Source organism: Acomys minous, assembly GCF_964271855.1.
Source record: "Acomys minous genome assembly, chromosome: 1".
NCBI classification, from domain to species: Eukaryota; Metazoa; Chordata; class Mammalia; order Rodentia; family Muridae; genus Acomys; species Acomys minous.
The window spans coordinates 11,833,947-11,856,536 of record NC_140483.1 but is presented as its reverse complement, the minus strand read 5'-3'; the positions used below and the strand labels follow the sequence as shown (position 1 = coordinate 11,856,536).

Sequence of the window (22,590 nt, the reverse complement as noted above, 5' to 3'; positions counted from 1 at the left end):
AGAATTACCATTGGCATTACCAATTAAAGCACAACTTGATAAAATTTGCAACAATCTAACAATATTCCATTGATTCTGAATAGCTTACAGTATTAAAGATATCATCAGACATACAAAAACATGCTTTATATAGATTTATCCAAAGTACAATATAATGAAAACAAATTAGTTTTCCTATCATTTCATGGCTAGACATTCTTAGACTGTCATAGCTGGAGAGCTGGCTCAGAAGTTAAGAATGCTGCCTGCTCTTCCAAAGACCCTGAGTTCCAGCCCCAGCTCTCACATTCTTAGATCATCATTTCCTCAATGGTCTTCAATATAGAAGATAGTTGCTTCTACACAATGACACAACTCTTCTAATTTCTTCTATCAATAGGAAATTAAACAGGCCAATGGCTACTGACCTATCAAATGGCATAACCACAGCAGTGGTTTCTGAAGTCACACAGCAAACTGCTTTCTTTAAAGAATTGACACTAATACAGTAGTTCTCAACCTGGGGTTTGTGAACCATTTTGCAAACCTCTCTCTCCAAAAATATTTACATTACAATTCATAACAGTAGCAAAATTACAGTTATGAAGAACAAAAATAATTTTATGGTTGGGGTCACCACAACCTGAGGAGTGGCATTAAAGAGCTGCGGCATTAGGAGGGTGGAGGACCGTGTAAAGTTCCTCCCCATCCTGCTGCCCTAGAGGCATCTGCACGAACAAAGGCCACCACATTCCCATCAGTGTGCCAGCTAAATGAGTTCATGCTCACATTTTCATTTGTTAAATCGGTCCCCCTGTCAGTGAATGGACTCATAGCCCCTCCTCACATGTCTGTGCTATTTTCTTGTACCTAACACTTTTAAAAGAAGGTGCAGCTCCTGTGCAGAGCCTGAACTTACTTGTAAGTTTTTACTTCCTCCGCAGCCACGACCACCTTTCCGTCCGCCGCCGATAGTCTCTGCTCCCTGTCTAGCCGCTCGTGCTCCTCCTGACTCAGTTTCCTGGATAAAAGCCAGTTAAGTGAACGTCTTTCCTGCCAGCAGCCTGCTCGCTAGTCAGCTGTCAGCTCCTATCCGCCTCTGTTATTTTTGTTTATTTTCCAAGACTGGGTTTCTCTGTAGAGCTCTGGCCGTCCTGGAACTCATTCTGTAGACCAGGCTGCCCTTGAACTCAGAAACCCACCTGTCTCTGCCCCCTGAGATTAAAGGCGTGCACCACTAGCGCCAGACTTCCTATTTTCCTCTTAATACTGACACATGAAATCATGCAAAAAATTTTTTTTAATTTCCTGACATCTAGGAAATCAAACTGTGACATCTTGGTAAGCCAGCTGCACTTTAAGTGTGCCCCATAATTTCCTACACAAAAAGCAGTGTGCTCTGATAAGTCATACTATCAGTAATGAAAGCTCCTTCCTGCCCTGTGGAAAGCTGCAATCGAACGCACTAAAGCAGGGAAAATACTTCTTTCTGCCCTGGAGAAGGTACTAATTACTTTTTTATCTTGTCCTGGAAGAACCGCTGTATAAACAGCCAGGTGTGGAGGTGTACGCCTGTAATGGGGACCTGGGGGCGGCAGGCAGATCCCTGAAGCTCACTGGCCAGCCAGGCTAATGGAATGGATGTTCTTCTCGTCAAAAAAAAAAAAGACATGTCTCAAAAAATAAAGGTGGACATTAAAGGAAAAAAAAAGATACCCAACTTTGACCTCTGACCTCTGCACAAACATACATAATCAAATACATATAGTATGCACACATAGACACAAAACCAACACCTAACCACAAACATACATGCAAAAAAAAAAAGGCAAGTTAACAAAGAAAAACTCAAGTCTGCTAATTATAAATGGAAAAAATGTACGTAAACGTCAGCAAAGGTGAAGTGGGCACAGCCAGGAGGGTAGCGGAGACCTACTTCTGCAGAGCCATCTCCTTCTCCTGGTAGAGTTCATTCAGGATCTCCACTTTCTGCCTCAGAGCTTTGCACTCATCTTCTAGCCCAGCTTTTGCAGTCTGCAGCGAGTTGCGGTCGTCGTCCAATTTCTTGATTTGGTCTGTAAGGGATAAAAAGGTTTTCTCCGTGTGGGGGCAGAGGCTTGCGGGGTCAGTGTTGAGACACCAGGAGCATGAAGGCGGGGCCCTGGTTACCTCTCCAGGCAAACTTTAAACTGTTCCAATATATGGCAACTTCGTGTCCACAAGAACCTACCTTCCAGGTTACATTTAGTGGACATTGATGTTCTTAGCCTAACTTGTAGAAGTTTTAGATCCTCTTCAACTATTGAGACTGCAGTTTGTGTCTAAAAATTACAGAAGAAAGATCTAGTCTTAAAAGCGAGCCATAGGAAGGACTCCCGGGTGCATCTGGGACTACAAATAGAGCGGTACCCGAGAGACGTCCATCATTTGCTTAATTCTACTCTTCATCTTCTCGCTTCTGTCATCTACAAGAGAAAAGGCTTCAGTTGCTTCTTAATGACATTTTCATGACTTCCCATAAACAATGATCATATTCAGACAGTGCAATAAAAACACAAAACAACTAAGAGAACTGATTAGGAACTGAAATTTAGATGCACAAAGTTAAATATCAGTTTGTGCAATAAAAAATGTCATTCTTGCTCCAAGATAGAGTGCTTTAACCTCTCAGTCAGTTCCCCCTGGACACACATCTCCTAAAGATATTCAGGCCTTTGTTCTCCCTTGAATCCGCTGCCAGGTATGATTCAAAGCACCCACAGTGCTAAAGAGCCCTGAACATTCAACTTGGGAGACATCCAGAGACAACTCTTTATCAGTTAGCATCTACCCTCTAGCAGCTGGCTATGTAACTCCAGCTTCTTATCCTGCAGTCTGAGCTGTGAGTCCAACCACTTACGCCTCTGAAAACAAGCTACAGGCCTTAAGACCCAGAGCTACTGAGACCACCGTCATAAAGATGAGACAGTCTCCCCGGTGCAGTTTTTAATACTTAGAGACAAGAGATGAAGGAAGTCCACAGTACACAACTTATTCTCAACGGATAAAAAAATGTCAGTGTTCAGCTGGACACGGTGGCGCATGCCTGTGATCCCAGTACTCAGGGAGGCAGAGGCAGAGGCAGGCAGATCTCTGTGAGTTCAAGGCCAGCCTGGCCTACTGCATGAGTTCCAGGACAGCCAGGCTACACAGAGAAACCCTGTCCCAAAAAAACATTTTTTTAAAAAGTCAGTGTTCTTTGCATGGCTACACTACACCTGAGTAACCCACCTGGCTCAACACAGACATACACAGCTACAAGTCCATCAGTGTGAGCCCACAGCTCTAACTTACCGCAGCCGAAAAGCAGCCTCAGTGAATGGAAACTGAAGAGGGTGAAAATAGGCCCAACCTCCTTGAGACAGCTCTTACCTCCCACTTCTCCATTGGCCAGCTCATCTGACTCGTCGCCTTCTTTATTTGGATCCTCAGATGCAAGCTCACATTCTAACCGATTCAGCTGTGTAATGCAATTAGTCAAAGCCTAGAAAAGGAGCAAATGGGTGTAGAAGCTTCTTGACTGTAAACAGAACTCACGGGATTAGTGTGTACTCGTGAGAATAAACTTACACTAATATTGTCGTCCTTATGAGTAAGAGCTACTTCTAAGTCTGCCTGGGACTTCTCAAACGACTTGATCTTCTCAGTGAGCTCAGCGTGGGATCTACTCCATTCTTCAATCTGCTGCTGCATCTGAGAAGTCAAAATGGATGAATCCCTACGGTGCAGAGGTGTACAGGAGACACCTGACCTGTGTGAGATGGGGGTAGGGGGCAAGGAGCTTCTCCTTGGCTTGTCACTAGGAGCTAAAATCTCAGTTAAAGAAAGAGGGAGAATGATTCCAACCCTCAGAGCTTGAGGGAAGAACATCCGTATGGCAAGAAGGCTGACCCCAACTGTTTCAGCCTTCAGAAAACTGTTGCTAATTCAGCTGACTTCCAGTCTGAACAGGGAGGCACACCTCACAGACTCCTCAATCCAGATCCTGGCCATATAACCTTCTCTTAGTCAGTAAAGAAAGAGTTACTAAAAATTGCTTATAAAATGTTTAATTCTTGGATATAAAAATCCTAACTACTGTTTTGAGGCTACTCAAGTTAACAACTGACTGGCATTAATAAGATACAGAGTAAACAGCCTGAGCTCCGGCTAACCGTACACAGACATCATCGGCTCAGTCCGGGAAGCACAGTTCACACTTCCCAGCACCCAGCCTGAGCGCAGCCCCTCCTCACAACAGGTCTGAGGGAAGACCACTGGGAGGAAGTGCCTCACCTCTTACATGTAACCTGCCTCACCTGCTTTTTCTTCTTCTTAAGCTTGGCATTTTCTTCTTGAACCCGATGGCATTCAAATTTTACATTCTCTTCACTGAGCTTGGCTTCATTAAGGGCAATTTGAACCTAATGTAAAACACTCCCAATTAATAAATTAATCCAAAGGAAAAAGTTATATTTTCTCAGCCAAACATCATTTCGGTTTCATCTTTTACAGGGTTTAGCACACCTCCAACTTTTGCTCAAGCAGACTAAGACAGTGCTATTTCTTATGTAGGACAGACAGGCAGACTCACCTCTGAAAGTTCTGATGCATTCATCGAAATGACATCTTTCAACTTCTCAATAGACTTCTTGTTTTCCAGTATCTGACCCAGGAAAGCACAACACAAAGCCTCAGGTCTCAGCAGCATCACTAGTGCACACACACGCTGACTTCATTTGTTCTCTACTTGTGATAAACTCTGCCCAAAAGCAACTTGGGGAGGAAAGGGTTTATTTTCTGCTTACAGCTGACAGACCACCATCTAAGAAGTCAGCACAGGAACCTGGAGGCAGGAGCTGATGCAGAGGCCACAGAGGAATACTTCTTACTGGCTTGCTCCCCATGGCTTACTCAGCCCACTTTCTTGTAGTTGGTAGGACCACCAGTCCAGAGGCAGCACTGCCCACAGGGAACTGAGCCTTCCCACATGAGTCACCAACTAATACAGTGCACCACAGGCTTTCCCACAGCCAATCTAGTCAGAGCATTTTTTTTTCAACTGAACTTCATTCTGTGTTAAGTTGACATAACAGTAACTAACACAAATGCTAAAGGAAGAGACACTAATCAACACCTATAACAGCTGATGGTTTTGGTAAAAGTAAGGGATCCAGTTTTGGCCTAAGGGAGGGAAAAATCAATGTAATAATAATACAACCTTAGGTATGACATAATGCAACAGATGACCACATAACAAGGTGAAAGAAAATACAAAATCTTTCAAGTAAGCCAATTCAAATTGATGTCATGGCTGTGCTCCATCCCCAACTCCTCCTAGTGGTAGAGGAAAACTAAAAACATTCTTTGCCTAGCCACGCCTGCTAACGTAGACTAATTTAGTAGGCTGAAGAGAAAGGCTCGTGAGTGCAAGACCTATCTTGGCTACAGACAGAGTTCAAAGCCAGCATGGGCAACTTAGTGGAGAGTGTCTCAAAATTAAAAAGCAGAGAAGGGATAGTGCCAGAGCTCAGTGTTAGAACACCCACTTACCCTGTGTGAGACACTAGGGTCAAAATCCCAGAGTACGGAGGGTGGGGGGGTAGGAGGGTGGGGGCTGGGGGGTGAGGGTGGGGACTAGGGGGTGAGGATGGGGTAGGGAACCCATTGCCTAAATTGAAAACAGTAGAATTTGGAGGAAAATAGACAAATCTCATACAAAAGAATTCCAAAAATGTATGAAGACACCAGCTCCTCAAAGGGATGGAGAATATAATTCTTCCTCTAACTGGGAGCCATGCACAATGATTTCTAAAGAAGACAGTAAACAGAGAGCAGAAAAGAATAATTTAACATCAGGGAAATGTGGGGAGCACGTTCTCAGCTGGAGGATAGCTCGGCTGGGGTAGGATATAGTGTGAAGCCTCTATATTTTTTTGTACCTGTTATATAAAACTGAAATAAGTTTACTGAAAAGAAAAAAAAAAAAGATCTAAGGACCATTTAGTAAGGCTAGAATTCATAGCTGGTGTACCTGTTCGGAGGGCGGGGCCAAACCATCTGACAGTTATTCAGTGTTTAGAACAAAAATCCTCTCCTGTGCTCATAAGAGTAACCCGCTGGGTTACAAGTTAAAATGCTATAAGACAGCCACAGCAGGACACCCTTCCCTGGGTCCACTTTCACTTCCGTTAACAGCGTGGGGAAGCGGCTCACGTAGCCTCCGTCACGCGGGCAGCAAGCAGCCAGCCTTACCAAGTCCTGCTGCTTGCTGTTCTGCTCTCTTTCAGACTCTAACTCTAGACGGAGACTTTTGGCTTTGTCAGCCAGAGTTTCATTCGTTTCTTCAAGTACCTTGATTTTATCCTTAACAAAAGACAAACAAAAAAAGATACTAAGGTTATTAAGAATCACTGGTTCTGTTTACTTTCACTTTTAGAATGCAGTTCCTCCCCAGAGAGATTTTACCTTATATTTAATAGCTTCATCAGTGAGAACAATATTTTGTTTCTTGGTCTCTTGAACATATTTCTTTGACTCTTTAATCTATATAAAACAAGATATTTAGGATTATGTTATAACTTGGAATTAACTACAAATGATAGTGTTACCAAAGTCTTTTCCAAGTGGGCAACCTCCTACAGACACGGACTGCTGACATCTTGGATGGCTCACAGGAAATGATGAAGTGAAATATGAATCTTTTGAAAATTCTAAGTGGAATGTTAAGATATAAATATTCAAGCTGGAGTTGGGAGAGGAAGCTAAAAGAATAATTATACCTTTTGTTCATAGTTTGTCAATTTTTGCATAAGTTCTGCATTTTCTTTCTTGATATTCTTCAACTTTTCAGAAATTTGCTTCTCAGAAACTAAAAAGAAGGAAAATCTGTAAGTTTGTGAGCCCAAGGTGAAGCCAAAAGCCCTAGTGTGTTGCCTGGAGCTAAGAGAGGGGAGCCATGCTTTGCATGACCACTCTGCCCTTAAAGGCCGTCTGTAGTAAGGACAACAAGGGTGTAAGGATAGCAAACCCTAAAAAGGACAGTATGCAGACTTTACATTTTAGAAATACAAAATGTAAGCAAATGCTGTAACTTGATCCCATTTCAGAAGATGGGATTCCTTCAAATGTCATCTGCAAAGAGAGACTGAGGAATAGAAAGGGCCAGCTCAGTGCAACGCCCTGCACGTCATCTACTCAGTATGGGTTTAATGTATATTCATATGTATTTGTCACATATAAGAAATTTGCACTGCATCAACATTCAAAGTTGATCTGCCCGTTAACTAACGCTGCTCTGCCCACTCCCTCTGCTTGCTGCTCTCTGTTGCCTAGCTCAGTTGGCATCATCACTGTTCTATCAGTCAAGCTGGTGGCCTAGAGACAGGAAACTTTCTAGGAATTAATAAAGCAATCAGACATTGGGAGTCATGGTATCTATGTCTAGCTTACAGGAAACTCACTTCAAACCCCAATGCAGAGGGTTGATAACAGGGGAAATGACCCTAAAGATTTACCTTGATATACTCTACTCTTTACCTAGAAGAAAAGAAAAACAAAAATTAAGTTGTCAAACACACAATTAGCATATTGTTCCTAGTACAGAAGAAAAAAACATAAACAAATGAGAATTTAGTAACAACTTGGTTCAGGATAATAGATCCATTGTATTACAAAATAAGGAAAGGTTGAGCTGGCACGATGGCTCAGCAGGCTAAGGTGCTTGTCACTAACCTGGCATTCTGAATTCCATCCCAGGACCCACATGGTGCAAAGAGAAAAAATGCAAGTTGTGCTCTGATCTGCCCACATGCACCATGGCTCAAATGCATGCAAATAAATAGTAAATGTAATCTTGAAAAATTGAAAAAGACAAAGGTAAAAGGTATCTCAAATGTAATTGGTGCTAACACTTCATAAAGGCTCAGTAGATTAAAAAAAACCACTAAGACATGTATCTTGTTTTGCAGCTAGAAGTATGTTTGTGCATCTATTAAAAGATATGAGCGCTGATGCTTAATAACACAAATGGCTACTTGCTTAGTAATAAACATATCAATGTTTTATTTACTTGATGTCATCTGACAACTCTGAATAGCTTAAGCCTAAAAATGAATGTTTGGAAAGATGTCAAAGAAATGAAATTAAAGGGAAATCTTTTGTCTTTAGATATGCATCTTTCACTCACCAGAAAATATCCTAGAACTCCTATTCAAATTGTCTCTCTGCTGAATTTAGAAAAAATCTGTTGGGATTGGGACAGTGGATAAAGCACTTGCCATGAAAGTGTGAGGACTCGAGTTCAGATCCCCAGAGTCCATAGGGATGGTAGTATTTATTTGTAATCCCAGCGCTCCTACGGTGAGATGGGAGGTGTCAATAGGAGACTCCCAGAATCCCGGAAGCCAGCAGCCTGCCATATATGGTGATGAACAAAATAAAAAGAGGAAGGCTAAGTCTGACACCTGGGGTTGGCCTTTGACCTCTGCACATGCACGGTCACACACATGCATGGTCACAAACACCATGGACATACACAAAAACTAAAAACCAATTAGGAATCTGATGGAGCAAGTCATCTGACTCCAAGATTACTAACAGTGGTGCATAGTACTATCCTAAAAAGGACTCCATTTGCAGAGGAGACACACAAGATAGCTGACAGAGCAAACCGTTCTTCTCATGAGGAGAGCAATGACTTCTAGGGCAATAAAGTTGAGGCAGTAACTGGTACAGAAAGAATTGCTAAATTTATTTATTTTTTCTTGTGAAATATGGTCTCACTCTGTAGCTCAGGCTAGTCTGGAACTCTCTTTGTAGACCAGGTTAGCCTTGTAGTCACGTGCCTCCCAAGTACTGGGGTTATAGGTTTATGCCACACCTAGCCCAAATTTCTTTTCTTTTTTTAAAATTACATTTATTTGTTTGTGTGTTATGTATAGGGATATGCACATTCCAGGGCATACATATGTACATATGGAGGTCAGAAAACAACTTGTGGAAGTTGGTTCTTGCCTTCAACCATGTGGGTCTTGGGATCATATGAGGTTGTTAAGTCTTGGCTGCAGGCACCTTTACCCACTGAGCCATCTTCCTGACCCAATAAATTACTTTCTGACTCAAAATATATTTCTCCTTTCAGGAGCTAGAGAGATGTCTCTGTGGTTAAGAGCACTGGCTGTTCTTCCAGAAGTCCCATATTCAATTCCCAGCACCCACATGGAAGCTCACAGCTCTCTGTGACTCCAGTTACAGGGGGTCTAGCACCCTCACAACTATGCACATAAAATAAAATTAAATAATTTATTAAAAAACAAAAATCAAAGTATTTTCTCCTTTCAAATGCTATTAATTTTTTTTAGATTTATTTATTATATATGCTTCAGTGTTTTACATGCATAAGTATGTGTACCTCACACATGTCTAGTGGCTCTGGAAGCTACAAGTGGGCATTGGCTCCTCTGGAATTATAGATGGCTGTGTGCCTCCAAGTAGGTGCTAGGAATCAAGCCTGGGTCCTCTGCAAGAGCCACAAGTACTAACCCATGGCGCTGTCATCACCTTAGCCCCTCAAATGTTACTATTGTTTAGGTGGGGATGATATTCAGAGCCATCTACAAGCCACCTGTGGAATGTCACTCTTTATCAACATGAAACATGTTGTAAGAAAATGCATTCAGTGGCTGGAAAGATGGCTCAGTACTTAAAAGGGGATCTGGGGTCAATTCCCAGCACCAACATGCAGATCAAAACTGTCTGTAACTCCAGCCCAAGACAAAACAAACAAAAACCTTCCAACATAGGGAAATGAATGACTTCCTCTAATGCCATAGCCTTGCCGATCAAACAATATGTTTCACTTTTCCCATTTCATCCAAACTAATAAGAACAGGTAAGTAGGAAGAAGCAAAACCCAGGCATACCAGGAAAAGGACCAAGATTCCAAAAATGTGTATATCTGAAACACAAATTCTGCTCAGAAAGAAACAAAAAACAAACAAAGAAAAAAAACACAAAAGGAATTAAAATGTAATAACGTGTCTTTGGATACCATGTAACCTGTAACTCCAAAAGAGAGAATATTTTTGGATCACCATAGCATATGATCAAACCAGAAAAGCTGGGAAACATGAATAAAAAAAGACTAAGGCTTGAGAGATGGCTGTAAGATGCAGGGCACCTGCTTCTCCTGCAGAGGATGGAGTCTGGCTCCCCGCACTCGTGTTGGGAGGCCCACAACCACCTGAAACTCCAGCTGCAGTGGGTCTGACACACTCTCCTGGGTCCCTCCGCCGTCCACATTCACATGCACATCCGCACACATGCATATCCATGCAATACATAACGAAAAGAGGCGGAAATGACCTCATCTGCTAGCTGTGTGTGTGCGCCACTGTGCAGCACTATTTTGCAGGGTGTATGCGTGCGTTTGTGATATGTGCAGCTTGATATCACTTTCAAGTCGCCGTTTGTGATTCATTCCACTTCACACTAAGTCACAAGCTGCATCCCCATGTCTGTAATCATCAAATATCCCACTGTATGAATATATATTAGCTTGTTGCAAGGTCCCACCCCAATAAGTACTCTTCTGGGGCTGGCAAGCCCACGTTAGCAGGTAAAGAGCCTGCTGCCGGATGATGGCCTTGTGACGACGGGTTAAATCCCTGGAATCCATGTAAAGGTAGAACGTTATGGCATGGTCTGCCAACCCCCAATGGTACGAGATGAGAACCAGTTCCACAAAACTGTACTCTGACCTCCACACACTGTCCATGGCATGTGTGCAGGTGCACATGCAGAACACACACATGCAGAACACACACACACACACACACACACACACACACAGCTAATAACTAACTAAAAATAAAGACTGTCTTCATTGAACATTCTTGTATAAGATCTTTAATGTATGATTGATAAGTTATTTCTTTCAGATAGATTACTAGACAAGATATCATAGTATTTAAGAAGATAACTATTATCCATCCTACCCCATTTTTAAAGTTTCTGATACATATTATGAAATTACTTTTAGGATGGCTTTAAGAATGCCCAGTTCTACTTACAGTGTACATAGATCTACCCAATGGTATAGTTTTTTTTTAAATCAAAGTTTCTCTATCAAAATTTAAAATGTTATCTTGTTCTCTTAAGTCTTTATCAATACAAAGATTGATTACACTAAATTATTAGACAAAATTAGATAGAATTATAACCACTAATTTGCATTCATGTTGGTAATTAAAAATAAATAAGTAAAAGGGCCAGTGATTACAAAATATTTCATGTACTTTTGGGTCCAATGATACGATAACTTAATTTACTTACAACAAGAATAGATGTCCAGGAGAAAACTGCAAATGAAACAATTCCCAAAACCGCAGTTACGATCACAGGCTGCCACGGTAGTCCATAAAAGTCAGGGCCAGGCTGAACGGTATCAGGCAACGTGGCAATTAGCTGAAATGGACACATTAGAAATGAAAAACCTTGAAAAATCTTACAATAAAACATTCACAAAGAGTCCTCATAGAAACTCTAATCCAGTCTCCATCAGGTAAGCACTCCCAAACATCTTCACAAACTCCTCCTTCAGAAATACAGGGTATGTCAGTGTCGTATTTCTTTGACTTATAATGGTCTCAGGCAGAGAGTCTAAACACCTTTAAATTGGGCATATATCTCCACTTTCTTTCTTCTCTTCCTTCCTTCTTCTTTTCTTTTCCTTTTTTCCCATTTTTCAAAACAGGGTTTCTCTATTACACAGAGCCCTGGCTGTCCTGGACTCTCTTTGTAGACCAGAGCACCTGCCTCTGCCTACTGAGCCCTGGGATTAAAGGCATGTGCCACCACTGCCCAATATATTTCCAGTTTCTAATAGGCTCTGCCATATTGTGTAGTCTAATATATAGTCAGAAATTCCCTGGATCATACTTTTGGCTAATTTGAATTTTATTACTTTAAAAAACACAACATAAAAGCTCTAAATATATAAGTAATCAACTTCTGTGGGTGCAAATAAATTCACTGTGATAATATATTATTCTCCTACTGTTTTAAGTTATTGGCTCCATTCTTACATAAACAATGACAAGTGTTGGGTAAGTTCAGACAGCTCTTGATAACCAGTTTAGAGGTCAGCCTCTCAAACGTCATCTACAAGACGCAGAGCCTTAGCTCTAAACGTTTCCTCAAAGGCAGTAAGTATTATTATGCACCTGCCCACTCCACACTTTCACTGCCTACAAATTATAATACTGGCCCCACCCCCAACAGTGCCCCAAGGAAGGGACTCCAACCCATAACACAGTGCCTGTCACTTTGGCAGTGCTGTATGAAAACTCAGCGAGCAACTGACACAGCAGCGTCCCACACCTCTGCCCAGCACTGCTCCACCCGCCTCCCTGGAAGTGGGGACAGTCACCTCCAGGAGCTTGGCTATGAGGGCTGCGTAGAGCACCGACAGGGGGCCCAGCAGCTCGGGGTCCCCCGGGGAGGCAGTGACAGCAGGCACAGTGGCAGGCACTGAGTCCATCGCGTGCGGGCAGCTGCACGGAGGCGACGCTTCCTGCGGACAGCACCAAGCCGACTTTCACCGCTTCCGCCTCGCGAGGGGACCGGCTCAGGGGGGCGGACACTGGGAAAGAACTTCGCCTTCCCGGGCCAGCCGCGGCACCTTCCGCACTAGGCCTCCGGTAGAACACGTCATCAGACGCCGACGTCAGCGCACCCAGGAAGCAGGGGTGAAGGGGCGGGACTAGTGCGGAGACTAGTCCACGTGACAGGGAAGGGTACGGAGGTGACTGGAAGAGTCCAAGTGAGGGAGGCGGCTGGGGAGGGGAGAGAAGCGCAGAGATGAAGCCGGAGAAAGTAGAGGAGGAAGGGAGTATAAACACATAGAGCTGGGCGGAAGAGTCCATTGAGGAAGGAGGAGGGGCTGGACCGCAAACTGATTCAGTGAAGCACACTCCAGATGAAGGAAGTGCACCTGCTCCAAAGACTTGGGGTCAACAGGGCACAAGAGCTGTCAAGATGGGGATTATGGGTGGAGCCCGGTAAAAGAGAAAGCCAGGGCTGGCCAGAACTGGACCTGTCGTGAGGTGCTAAGACACAGACAGGATGGTTCTAGAAGCCCCATCAACACCAGGTATCTCCGGATCCCCTCTGAAGGGTCATGGATCAGACTGACTTCTGGGTAAGGCCTTCCTTCCTGCCCACCCTAGTCCTTTTAGGATTAGCCTCCTGAGCTACAAACACCTACAAACTTGCCTACAAACACCTTTATGGAGGAATCCCATTATTACCAGTTCTGCCCCCAAATCCTCTTTTTGGGGTCTCTCCTTTTAAGGTTACGCGCGTTGTGGAAATGGACACGGGTAATAAATAGCCCGGGAATAAAGTTCTTAAAGTTGAAGGCAATGGGATATTTAATTGCGTGGGGGGGGGGGGGGACGGGGAGGAGGGAGGAGCATTCCTAAATGTGAGGTCCAGAGTTGCAGAAGACCAACCAAACATGAAAAGGCCATGAAAGAACAGTGGAAGAATATAGTGCGAGAAGGCAGGCTCAGTTCTAACCCGGGTATACTGACCGTAGAACAAAAGAGAAAACCCAGAAATCTCCCCACACAGGAGGCTGAGGGTTGAAGCCGGAAGACTGCTGTGGTTTTGTGACTGATGTGGGCTACAGCAGGGGTTTACTGGCCTACAAAGGCCCTAGCATAGACAATGAAAAGAAATAAGAAGCAGGACGGATGCCTTAGCTCTAGGAACTCAAACTGCTCTGGAGGATGACTGGGTTAGGTTCCCAGTCGCCTGTTGGGGTGGCTCACACTGCCTTGTAACTCCAGCTTCAGGGGACACAAGCCCCTCTTCTTACCTCCACATACAATTGCAATGATATGCACATATCCCCACATAGATACACACAGACACATTAAAAAAAAATTAGGGGCTGGAGAGATGGCTCAATGGTTAGCTCAGTTAAGAACACTGGCTGCTCTTTCAGAGGACCTGGGATTCAGTCCCCACCATCCAAATGGTGACTTCCAACTGTCAGTAACTTCAGTCCCAGGGGATTCGATGCCCTCTTCTGGCCTCCATGCACACCAGTCATGTGCATTGTGCACACCAGTCATGTGCATTGTGCACAGGCATACATGAGGTATACAGACACACATGCAGGAAAACAAACAAAAACCCCTATATACATAAAATTTAAAAAAAATAAACAGAAAATAAGATAGAAGTGGTGGCCCACACTTGCAAACGTGGCACTTGGGAAGTCAAGGCAGTTAGATGGCTACAGCTTCAGGGGTAGCCTGTGCTACAGAAGTGACTTCCAAGGCCTTATAGGCCACAGAGTAAAACCCTGTCTCAAAACACAAACATCAATAGCAATTGTATTTGGTGCTAGGATATGGTTTCCAAAGTCCATGAAACAGACAAGAAGGGAAAATAAGATACTGACCACTGGGAATAAGATTAAGAACTAAATATGTTTAAGGCATGGACATCTAACTCTTAGAAAAAAAATCGGCAAAGTAGCTGGCCTAAGATTCATCTTTCATAAACAGTCTACAGACTTGGGCCTGTCTCAGGCACTTTTTTTTTTTTGGAGGGGGGGGGCTGTTTCAAGACAGGGTTTCTCTGTGTAGCCTTGACTATCCTGGATTTGCTTTGTAGACCAGACTGGTCCCGAACTCACAGCGATCCGTCTGCCTCTGCCTCCCAAGTGCTGGGATTAAAGGCGTGTGTTGCCACCACACCCGGCTTCACTTTTCATTTCTTTCCTTTCTCTCTCTCTTTCTTTCTTTCTTTCTTTCTTTCTTTCTTTCTTTCTTTCTTTCTTTAAGATTTATTTATTATTATGTATACAGTGTTCTGTCTGCATGCACAACTCCAGGCCAGAAGAGGGCATCATATGATGTTACATTACAGATGGTTGTGAACTACCATGTGGTTGCTGGGAATTGAACTCAGGACCTTTGGAAGAGCAGGCAGTGCTCTTAACCACTGAGCCATCTCTCCAGCCCCCTACTTTTCATTTCTATATGGCAGATTCTTTCAGAGCTCCTTCAAGGTTTAAATGATCGCTGCATTGTTGCTATCTAATGTTGATCACCTAGTTAGTCTCTCTGCTTGTATTTGAAAATGTCCACATCAGAATATTAAAAAGCTGGGCATGGTGGCTCACACCTTTAATCCCAGTACTCGGGAGGCAGAGCCAGACAGATCTTTTTGAGTTTGAAGCCAGCCTGGTCTCTATGGCGAGCTCTAGGACAACCAGGACTATGTAGAGATACCTTGTCTCAAAGAAACAACAACAACAAAACAAAGGCTAAAAATTTAAAACAGGGTACAGCTTCTGTTGGCACAGTGTTCTTGTGGACTGTGTACAGTTTACCCTTGTTCATTCAATTGCTGATTTCTCTACCCCGCTATCTGATTTCAATCAGGACATTGTATTGTAATATTTTCCTAAGTATCTCCCGTCTCAAGCTTGTGTAAACATGTCACCATTTGTTCACTATATTGCTATAAAAACCAACTAGCCAATGCTGAACAATAACAGAGAATAGGATGGGACATCCTGGGGAGTGAGAAGAGGAGGAAGAGCAGGAAGGACAGGAGGGATGCAAATAGAGAGGACCAAGAAACTGGGGGAAGTGAGCTGGGCCTAGGATCTGAGTAAAGGGCAAGTATAATGTGGGAAATCTGAATAGGAGGAAGCTACGCTGGCTTGGAGGTTTAGGATGGAGTGGTTACTGTGCAGCATTGTGCTCCAGGTTAATTAAATAGATCCTAGTCTCTCTGGATGGATATTTGGATATAAAGCTGCTGAGAGAGTAACTGCTGATTCATTAAAATTATAAATCAATACTAAACACCAATAATATTTCAACAAGCTTCACATATTCAAAGAATTACTGTATAAAAAAGGAATTACATCTCACAGAGTTTCATATAGAAAGAAATTTAGTCAAGATAAAAATGACATAGCCACAGAAAAACATGTGGCCCTGAAAGCCAGGTAGCTCAGCTAAATTAATGATGCACGCAGGACAGAAGATCCAACTGGAGATGCTCATATTAAGCGGATTCAGCCAGTCTCAGAAAGACAAATACGTTTTTTAAAAATCATTTACAGTTCCTAAAGTTTAAAGAGATACATGAACGCATGCATGCATGTATGACATGAGAACAGAAGTAGGAGTGTCCAGAAGACTAAAGGGACAAGAAAAGCAGAGGGGTGAGAAAGGGTGAGCGGAGTGGTGATGGGAGATGTTGAGTACACAGTACTTGTATAAAACCTTGAAAATAAATAAAATTAAAAGAAGTGCTAATGATAACTACTAATTAATTACTAAGAATTACTAATCACCACAGGCCTCATAATGAAATGGCAGGAAGTCACTGTAACTAGTGAGACACTGGGGCAGTCACCTTCCAAAGTCCCTTCTAAGTAAGACTCCAAGTATCAGCCAGCAGTTGACCTTGAAGCTCACCTGTGGTGATGCAGTTCCCCGAATCAGAACAAACTCATCAAGTAGCCATGCTCCTGCCTCAGTTTTCACATGGAATCCTCGCCTCACAAGCCTTTCAAAAGTCAGGACTATGCTTGGCCCATATTCGAATCTTTTTTATTATGTTTGTTTATTTGTTGGTCTTTATGCATGGCATGGGGCACATGTGGAGGGCAGATGATAACTTGTAGTTACTGGTTCTCTCCTACAACGTGGGATGTGGCACTGAACTCAGGGACTCAGATGTGACAGCAAGTGCCTTTACCTCCTGAACTATTTTGCTGGCCCCCATATTAGCATCTTTGATTCCTAGCAGATGCCTTGTGCATACTGAGCCATTAAAATCCTTTATGGAGCATGCCATTAGAGCCAGAATCTTTAGCACCATGTCCCTTCTTGCCTTTTATGACCGGGTCTCCTCTGTCACCCTACAAGTGTGCGCCATATCCTGTATCATATCTGGGTCTAACTCAGACCAAAAAGAGTCCTGTACATACCTAAAAATGTGAGGAAGACAGGCTTCCTCCCACATCCAACCACTGACTCCTTGTGATGCTCAGAGGCTCCTCTTGAGTCGGCTCAGCCACTGGGAGCATCCTGACTGTAAGAGCTCAGCGCTATCACCCCTTTGCCAGACAGCTGCCACCAGCACGAGCAACCATGAAGAAAACTGAAGATGGATTACTCTGTCCATCTTCTCACCCAGGCAGCCTCTCCTCTCAATTAGCTGATTATTCTGACCAGACATAAAAATCAGGAGTGGGAGGAAAATCCCATAAAATGCCAGACACCTCCCCAGACACTTTACACTGTCAGCTCACTTGGTTGTTGCAGCAAGGAGTCTTTATTTGTACTTTTCAGATAAGGGGGCTGAGATTCAGAGTTTAGTTGTGTGCTGTCTGTCATGGAGAAAAGGAATGTTACAGTGGTCAGCAGAGATGGGAAGGGGAGGACAGAAAGGAATCGAATGAGGCAGAAAAACACAGAGGTACTAGCTACGCATTTTCTGTACCACAGTTTATGGATTATAATAGCCTGTGATATGTTATCAAATGATTAAGAGTGGACTGGAGAGATGGCTGAGCAGGCGAAGGTGCTTGCACCAACGCTGATGACCTGGGTTTGGTTCCCAGAACCCACATGTAGAAGGAAAGAACTGATTCCTGCAGGCCGTCCTCTGACTGCCTCCCACATACATATGCATACGCTCACACATGAACATTAAATAAATAAATGTAAGAACATTTTTGAAAATAAGAGAAACCAGCCAGGCACAGTGGCACACTAATCCCAGCACTCAGGAGGCAGAGGCAGGTGGATCCCTGTGAGTTCAAGGCCAGCCTGGCCTACAAAGTGAGTCCAGGACAGCCAAGGGCTACACAGAGAAACCCTGTCTCGAAAATCCAAAAGAAATAAAGAAAGAAAGAGGGGCTGGAGAGATGGCTCAGTGGTTAAGAGTCCCACCTGCTCTTCTAGAGGTCCTGAGTTCAATTCCCAGCAACCACATGGTGGCTCACAACCATCTATAATGTGATCTGATGCCATCTTCTGCAGATAAAGCACTCATATACAATAAATAAATTAATTTTTAAAAAAAGAAAGAAACCATAGAAATGATTATCGTTGCCCTGATTCTTACCCTGATCTATTGTTACATAATACACATATCTATCAAGTACCATGACCCACACCATAAAGATGTACAGTTACTATGCTTCAATTAAGCAAGGTTTAGTAATTTGCAAACTTTAAACTGGAATTTGAAACCAGATCTCCCTTACTCAAAACCTTTGGACAGAAAATATCAACAGCAAAACTCTATTACACAAGCCTCAGAATTACAGGCCCTACAGGATACCATTGTGACCAAGGTGACACTTTGCAGTCCTGGCATCATTTTGGCCTCAGGCCTCTTCCAATTTACCTAGAAAAATCTCCAATACCCACATGCACCACAAGGTGGAGCTATATCCTACAAACTTGGCTAAGTGTCCAGATAATGTTAAATGTCTTAACCCTTACTCTCTTCAGAAAGATTAGCTTGAATAAACATTTTGCCACCGTAGCTCTTTCTAGGAAATAGATCTGGCCAGCCACTTCCCTTTCTCAGACCTTCAATGGGTACCCAACACTGACAGCTTAACAGAACTCCTCACGGCACACACACTTCCTTTGTGAGTTGAGCCACCTCCCTCCAGACACACCACGGCTCCTAGGCTCCCGACATCCCCTTTTCTTCATGTTTCCCTTTCTCTAACATGTTGTCTCTGCTGTCCCTGTTGTCCCATCACCCTTCCCCCATCCATTCTATTCAACAACAAACTATACCACGCATTCCGTGTGATTCTTAAAGCACATCTCAGCTAACTCCTAGCCTTGTTTCTCTACCAACCATGACAAACACCGTACCTTCTTCTGTTTCAAGTGAATGTCTTCAGCTCCCTGGGGTGCTGAAAGGTCTCCAGGGGGTGAACCATGCTTTATGTGTATACATGCCCAGCCCTGCCAAGTAATAAACTCCTGTGTGCTAAACTAAGAACCCCTAATTAAAGCCATGCACCTGCGGCTCATTTAGGGCGTCACCTTTAGAGGATCAGAAGCAGAGTTTATAAAGATATTTTAAAAATTCACCCCAGGCTCAGATACAACTTAAAACCTGCTGCAAATCAAGCCAAGGTGGCAGCCCAAGTCAATAGCATCAGCACTTGGGAGATGTTACACGGAGGATCAGGAGTTCAAGGTTAGCCTTGGCTTGCATAGAGAGTTTGAGGCTAGCCTGGCCTACATAAGACCTGTGTCAGCCCTCATGCACACTTCCTCCCTGCAAAACATCCCTGTATTAATCAACATTCTAGCTGAAGAAACCGTATCAGACTTACCATCTTACTTAAATAAAGAATGAAGGAATACAGGGAACCAAGTGCATTTTCCGGAGGTGGGACATCGTCTGGCTCCTCTGCACCTGTCTCCAGAGCTGGGACGTCCTCTGGCTCCTCTGCACCTGTCTCCAGAGGTGGGACATTCGCTGGCTCCTCTGCTCCTGTCTCCAGAGCTGGGACGTCCGCTGGCTCCTCTGCTCCTGTCTCTAGTTGATTTTGTGCATCACCAGCCCCAGCAGGAGAACTTTCACTTACAAAGAAACCTAAAGGGGGCGACAAACACCATATTTTCTTTTATGCTTTAGAATAAAAATGGTTTCTTTTCATTTAAATGTTCACTGAGTGCCCTCTGAGATTAGTCACAAAGCACAGAACATTCAAGTCTCCTAAGAGAAAAGCAAAGCCTCCAGGATCTGAACTAGACACATAAGACCCTTTAATTATAAAAATAAAAATTATCTCTAGCCGCTGACTAGATATTCCCATCGTGTCCCTTGTCTATTCAGGAAACTGAAAACCAAACCCAAATTTGTATGCCTTCTTCATATAGACAAAATTGCCAAGCAGGGTAGTGAATACTTTTAATCCCTGTGCCCAGGAAGCAGAGGCAGGAGGATCTCCATGAGTTCAAGGCCAGCCTGGTCTACAGCCACCAGCACCTTCAAACAAAGCCATATAGACACAGTCACGGCCAGCAACTCTGACTTGGTGATGGCAGAGTGCTGTGGTAGAAACGTTAGGAGAGTTCCAGAACATGATGTGCAGGGCCCAGCAGGATGGCTCGGTGAGTCAGTGTGCCTGCTGCAATGCTAAATGACCCGAGTTTGGTCCCTGCAGTAGGAGAAGTCTGACTCCTGAAAGTTGTCTCTTCACATGTGCACCATGGTGCAAACACACTAACTAAAAATGGAAAAAAAAAAAAGTCTTGCAGACAGAATACACTAAAGCTTAGCATGGCTGGCATGTAGCAAGTACTTAATTTTTAACTGTATGGACAGGTGATAACTACATAAAATAGGGTAAATGCCAGGAATGATGAAAAGAATTACTGGTAGACTGGGAACTGGCAGAGAGGCTTTGTTAAAGAAAGAAAATCCAGCTATACCTGAGAGGGTTCCACACAAAGAAGTGTAAGGGGTGGGGGGTTAGATTTCAGCTCGAGTTACAATGAGCCTGGCACACGTTGTCAACAGCAGTTCGTGAAAGGCGGGACTGGACCCTCTCTGGGTCTCTCCAGCCATAAAGTTCAGCTCACTATTGACCTATGACTGACAGTGGGTGACATTTTCCCAGTTGGATCAGCGTCCTAGCACCTGAGGTAGATGCAGTGACACATGAAAGACTTGCCTGGAAAGGTAGCTAGGCATTGTGTTGGAGAATCAAAAGCAAAGATTCTGTTCCTAGTTCTGTAAGCACAACTTTCCTAACCCTGAAGGTTTTGAGCCAAAGAGCCACTGATCTCAATGGTTGCTGACTTGTTTTCAGTACACAGGACCTTTCTGAATTAGGAAGAACTTGGAAAATGTTACACTCGCTGCAACGTCCTCTGGAACATGAGAGGCCCCTGATTCATCATTCCTTCTTGGCTCAGCTAAACACAACTGTGAAGATACACTTTGTGTCTTCCCTGGAGAGCACGGGACATTACCTTATTGACACCGAACCCTTCATTTCTACAGACTGATGCAGCTATGCTTCCCGCGCACATGCGTGCGTGCATACACACATACACACACACACACACACACACACACACACACACACACACACACACACAGTGCTGGAGCTGGCAGTCAGTAGTAACACTAGCCTAGTATGTAGAAGGCCCTGAGTGTGATCCCCAGCACTGAGAGAAAAACAAAAACAGAAACAAAACAAACAAACAAAAAGCCCACACACATACACAAAAGAAATCCCAGTAATGACATCCTCATGGTACCATATTGGATGGCAAAATAACACAATGAGAGTATCTTGTTTACTAGTGAATTGAGAGTGAGCTACACAACAATTAGAAAACCATTAATATCATTATTGAGATGTTTAAGAACAAAAACAAGAAGACCTTTTTATCTCCCAGCAGTATTTCCTGTATTATATACAGGAAAGCTTACACACACCTGAATTGTTCTGCAACTCCAAATATCAGCCTGATTCAGACTGTCATCCCTTTAGTGTTTCCTAAAAAATATACCATAGAAAGACACCTGGGCTCCTCCTAGCATCTCTAAAAAGCTGAATTTGCCTCCACTGAAGCAAGGAGTCACAAACAACAACAGAATTACACATTGAGAGGAGCGGACATGAAGAGGAAAAACAAGGGCCTGTAAGCTCAGGGAGGTGACACCCATCGGCCTTTCTGGGGCTGATTTCATACAGATTGCTGTCCCCAGGCCAGCACTTCCTGTGCCGTTGAGTAATGGAAAGCTCTGCTTGAGAACATGGCCTTTGAAGGACACGAGCTTAGTTTCATACTGAGATGATTTACAGTGGCTGGGCACAGCCAAACACTGGCTTGCAAGTTAGTGACCGGCCCCTGGCTTCTTCCTACTTTTGATCTCTATGCATCTGAACTGTTGCTTTTCCCTTGTTACTCCTGAGACATTTTTAAGACTTGTACACACCTGAATTGTTCTGTCTTTCCAGCCCCTGAGAATAAATATTCTAGCCGGCCTTCTTTACAAACACCTCTACTCTGTAGAGAAAAATGATAAAATTTACCTGGATCTGTGTCTTTCTCAGTATTTGGCTTTTGTGACAACTCTGAGGCACTGGTGTGCCCAGTCTCAGGTTGATCCAAGAGACTAGACTCCTCCGGAAGCTGCACACTGAGATCTTGTGTATTTTCTTGTGGCAATTTGTCCTGCTTTGGTGGCTGTTTCTCTGGAGAAGAACACAGGGAGAACTTGGTCAGACATCAACTTTGGTTCATCCAACTGACCAGCACTCCCACATCACAGCCCAATGTCCTAGATCCCATGTGCACAAGTAAAAAGAGAAGCGAGGGTTTTAATTTTTTTCCTTCAAATTAACAATGACTGAAGTCACAGATTTACAAAGAAACCCTTCTCTTCAAAGCATTTTCATAAATGCATTCACAATAGAGGCTTCATTGACTTGCTACAGCAAGCCAGCATATGCCCAGAAAGACATACAGAAGAGAATTCCAGTCCTGCACAGAACCC

At 43.5% G+C, this 22,590-nt stretch overlaps 1 protein-coding gene across 5 annotated transcripts in view; it reads right to left on the bottom strand.

Annotated features, from left to right (window-relative positions):
• MIA3 (MIA SH3 domain ER export factor 3) overlaps window positions 1-22,590 on the bottom strand; it is a 41,098-nt gene that overhangs the window by 5,337 nt on the left and 13,171 nt on the right. For 3 of the 5 annotated variants that reach the window (XM_084796328.1, XM_084796325.1, XM_084796327.1), the window contains exons 5-19: window positions 22,127-22,288; window positions 19,406-19,668; window positions 11,332-11,463; window positions 7,515-7,536; window positions 6,780-6,868; window positions 6,466-6,543; window positions 6,253-6,363; window positions 4,592-4,663; window positions 4,317-4,421; window positions 3,589-3,711; window positions 3,391-3,502; window positions 2,389-2,444; window positions 2,210-2,300; window positions 1,916-2,054; window positions 899-1,000 (exon numbers count right to left, since the gene is read on the bottom strand). In XM_084796328.1, the coding sequence (XP_084652454.1) occupies window positions 899-1,000; window positions 1,916-2,054; window positions 2,210-2,300; window positions 2,389-2,444; window positions 3,391-3,502; window positions 3,589-3,711; window positions 4,317-4,421; window positions 4,592-4,663; window positions 6,253-6,363; window positions 6,466-6,543; window positions 6,780-6,868; window positions 7,515-7,536; window positions 11,332-11,463; window positions 19,406-19,668; window positions 22,127-22,288 (1,657 nt within the window). Of the gene's footprint in view, window positions 1-898; window positions 1,001-1,915; window positions 2,055-2,209; window positions 2,301-2,388; window positions 2,445-3,390; window positions 3,503-3,588; window positions 3,712-4,316; window positions 4,422-4,591; window positions 4,664-6,252; window positions 6,364-6,465; window positions 6,544-6,779; window positions 6,869-7,514; window positions 7,537-11,331; window positions 11,464-12,427; window positions 12,724-19,405; window positions 19,669-22,126; window positions 22,289-22,590 lie in introns of those variants that run through there. The other 2 variants (XM_084796326.1, XM_084796329.1) reach the window with 2 other exon arrangements.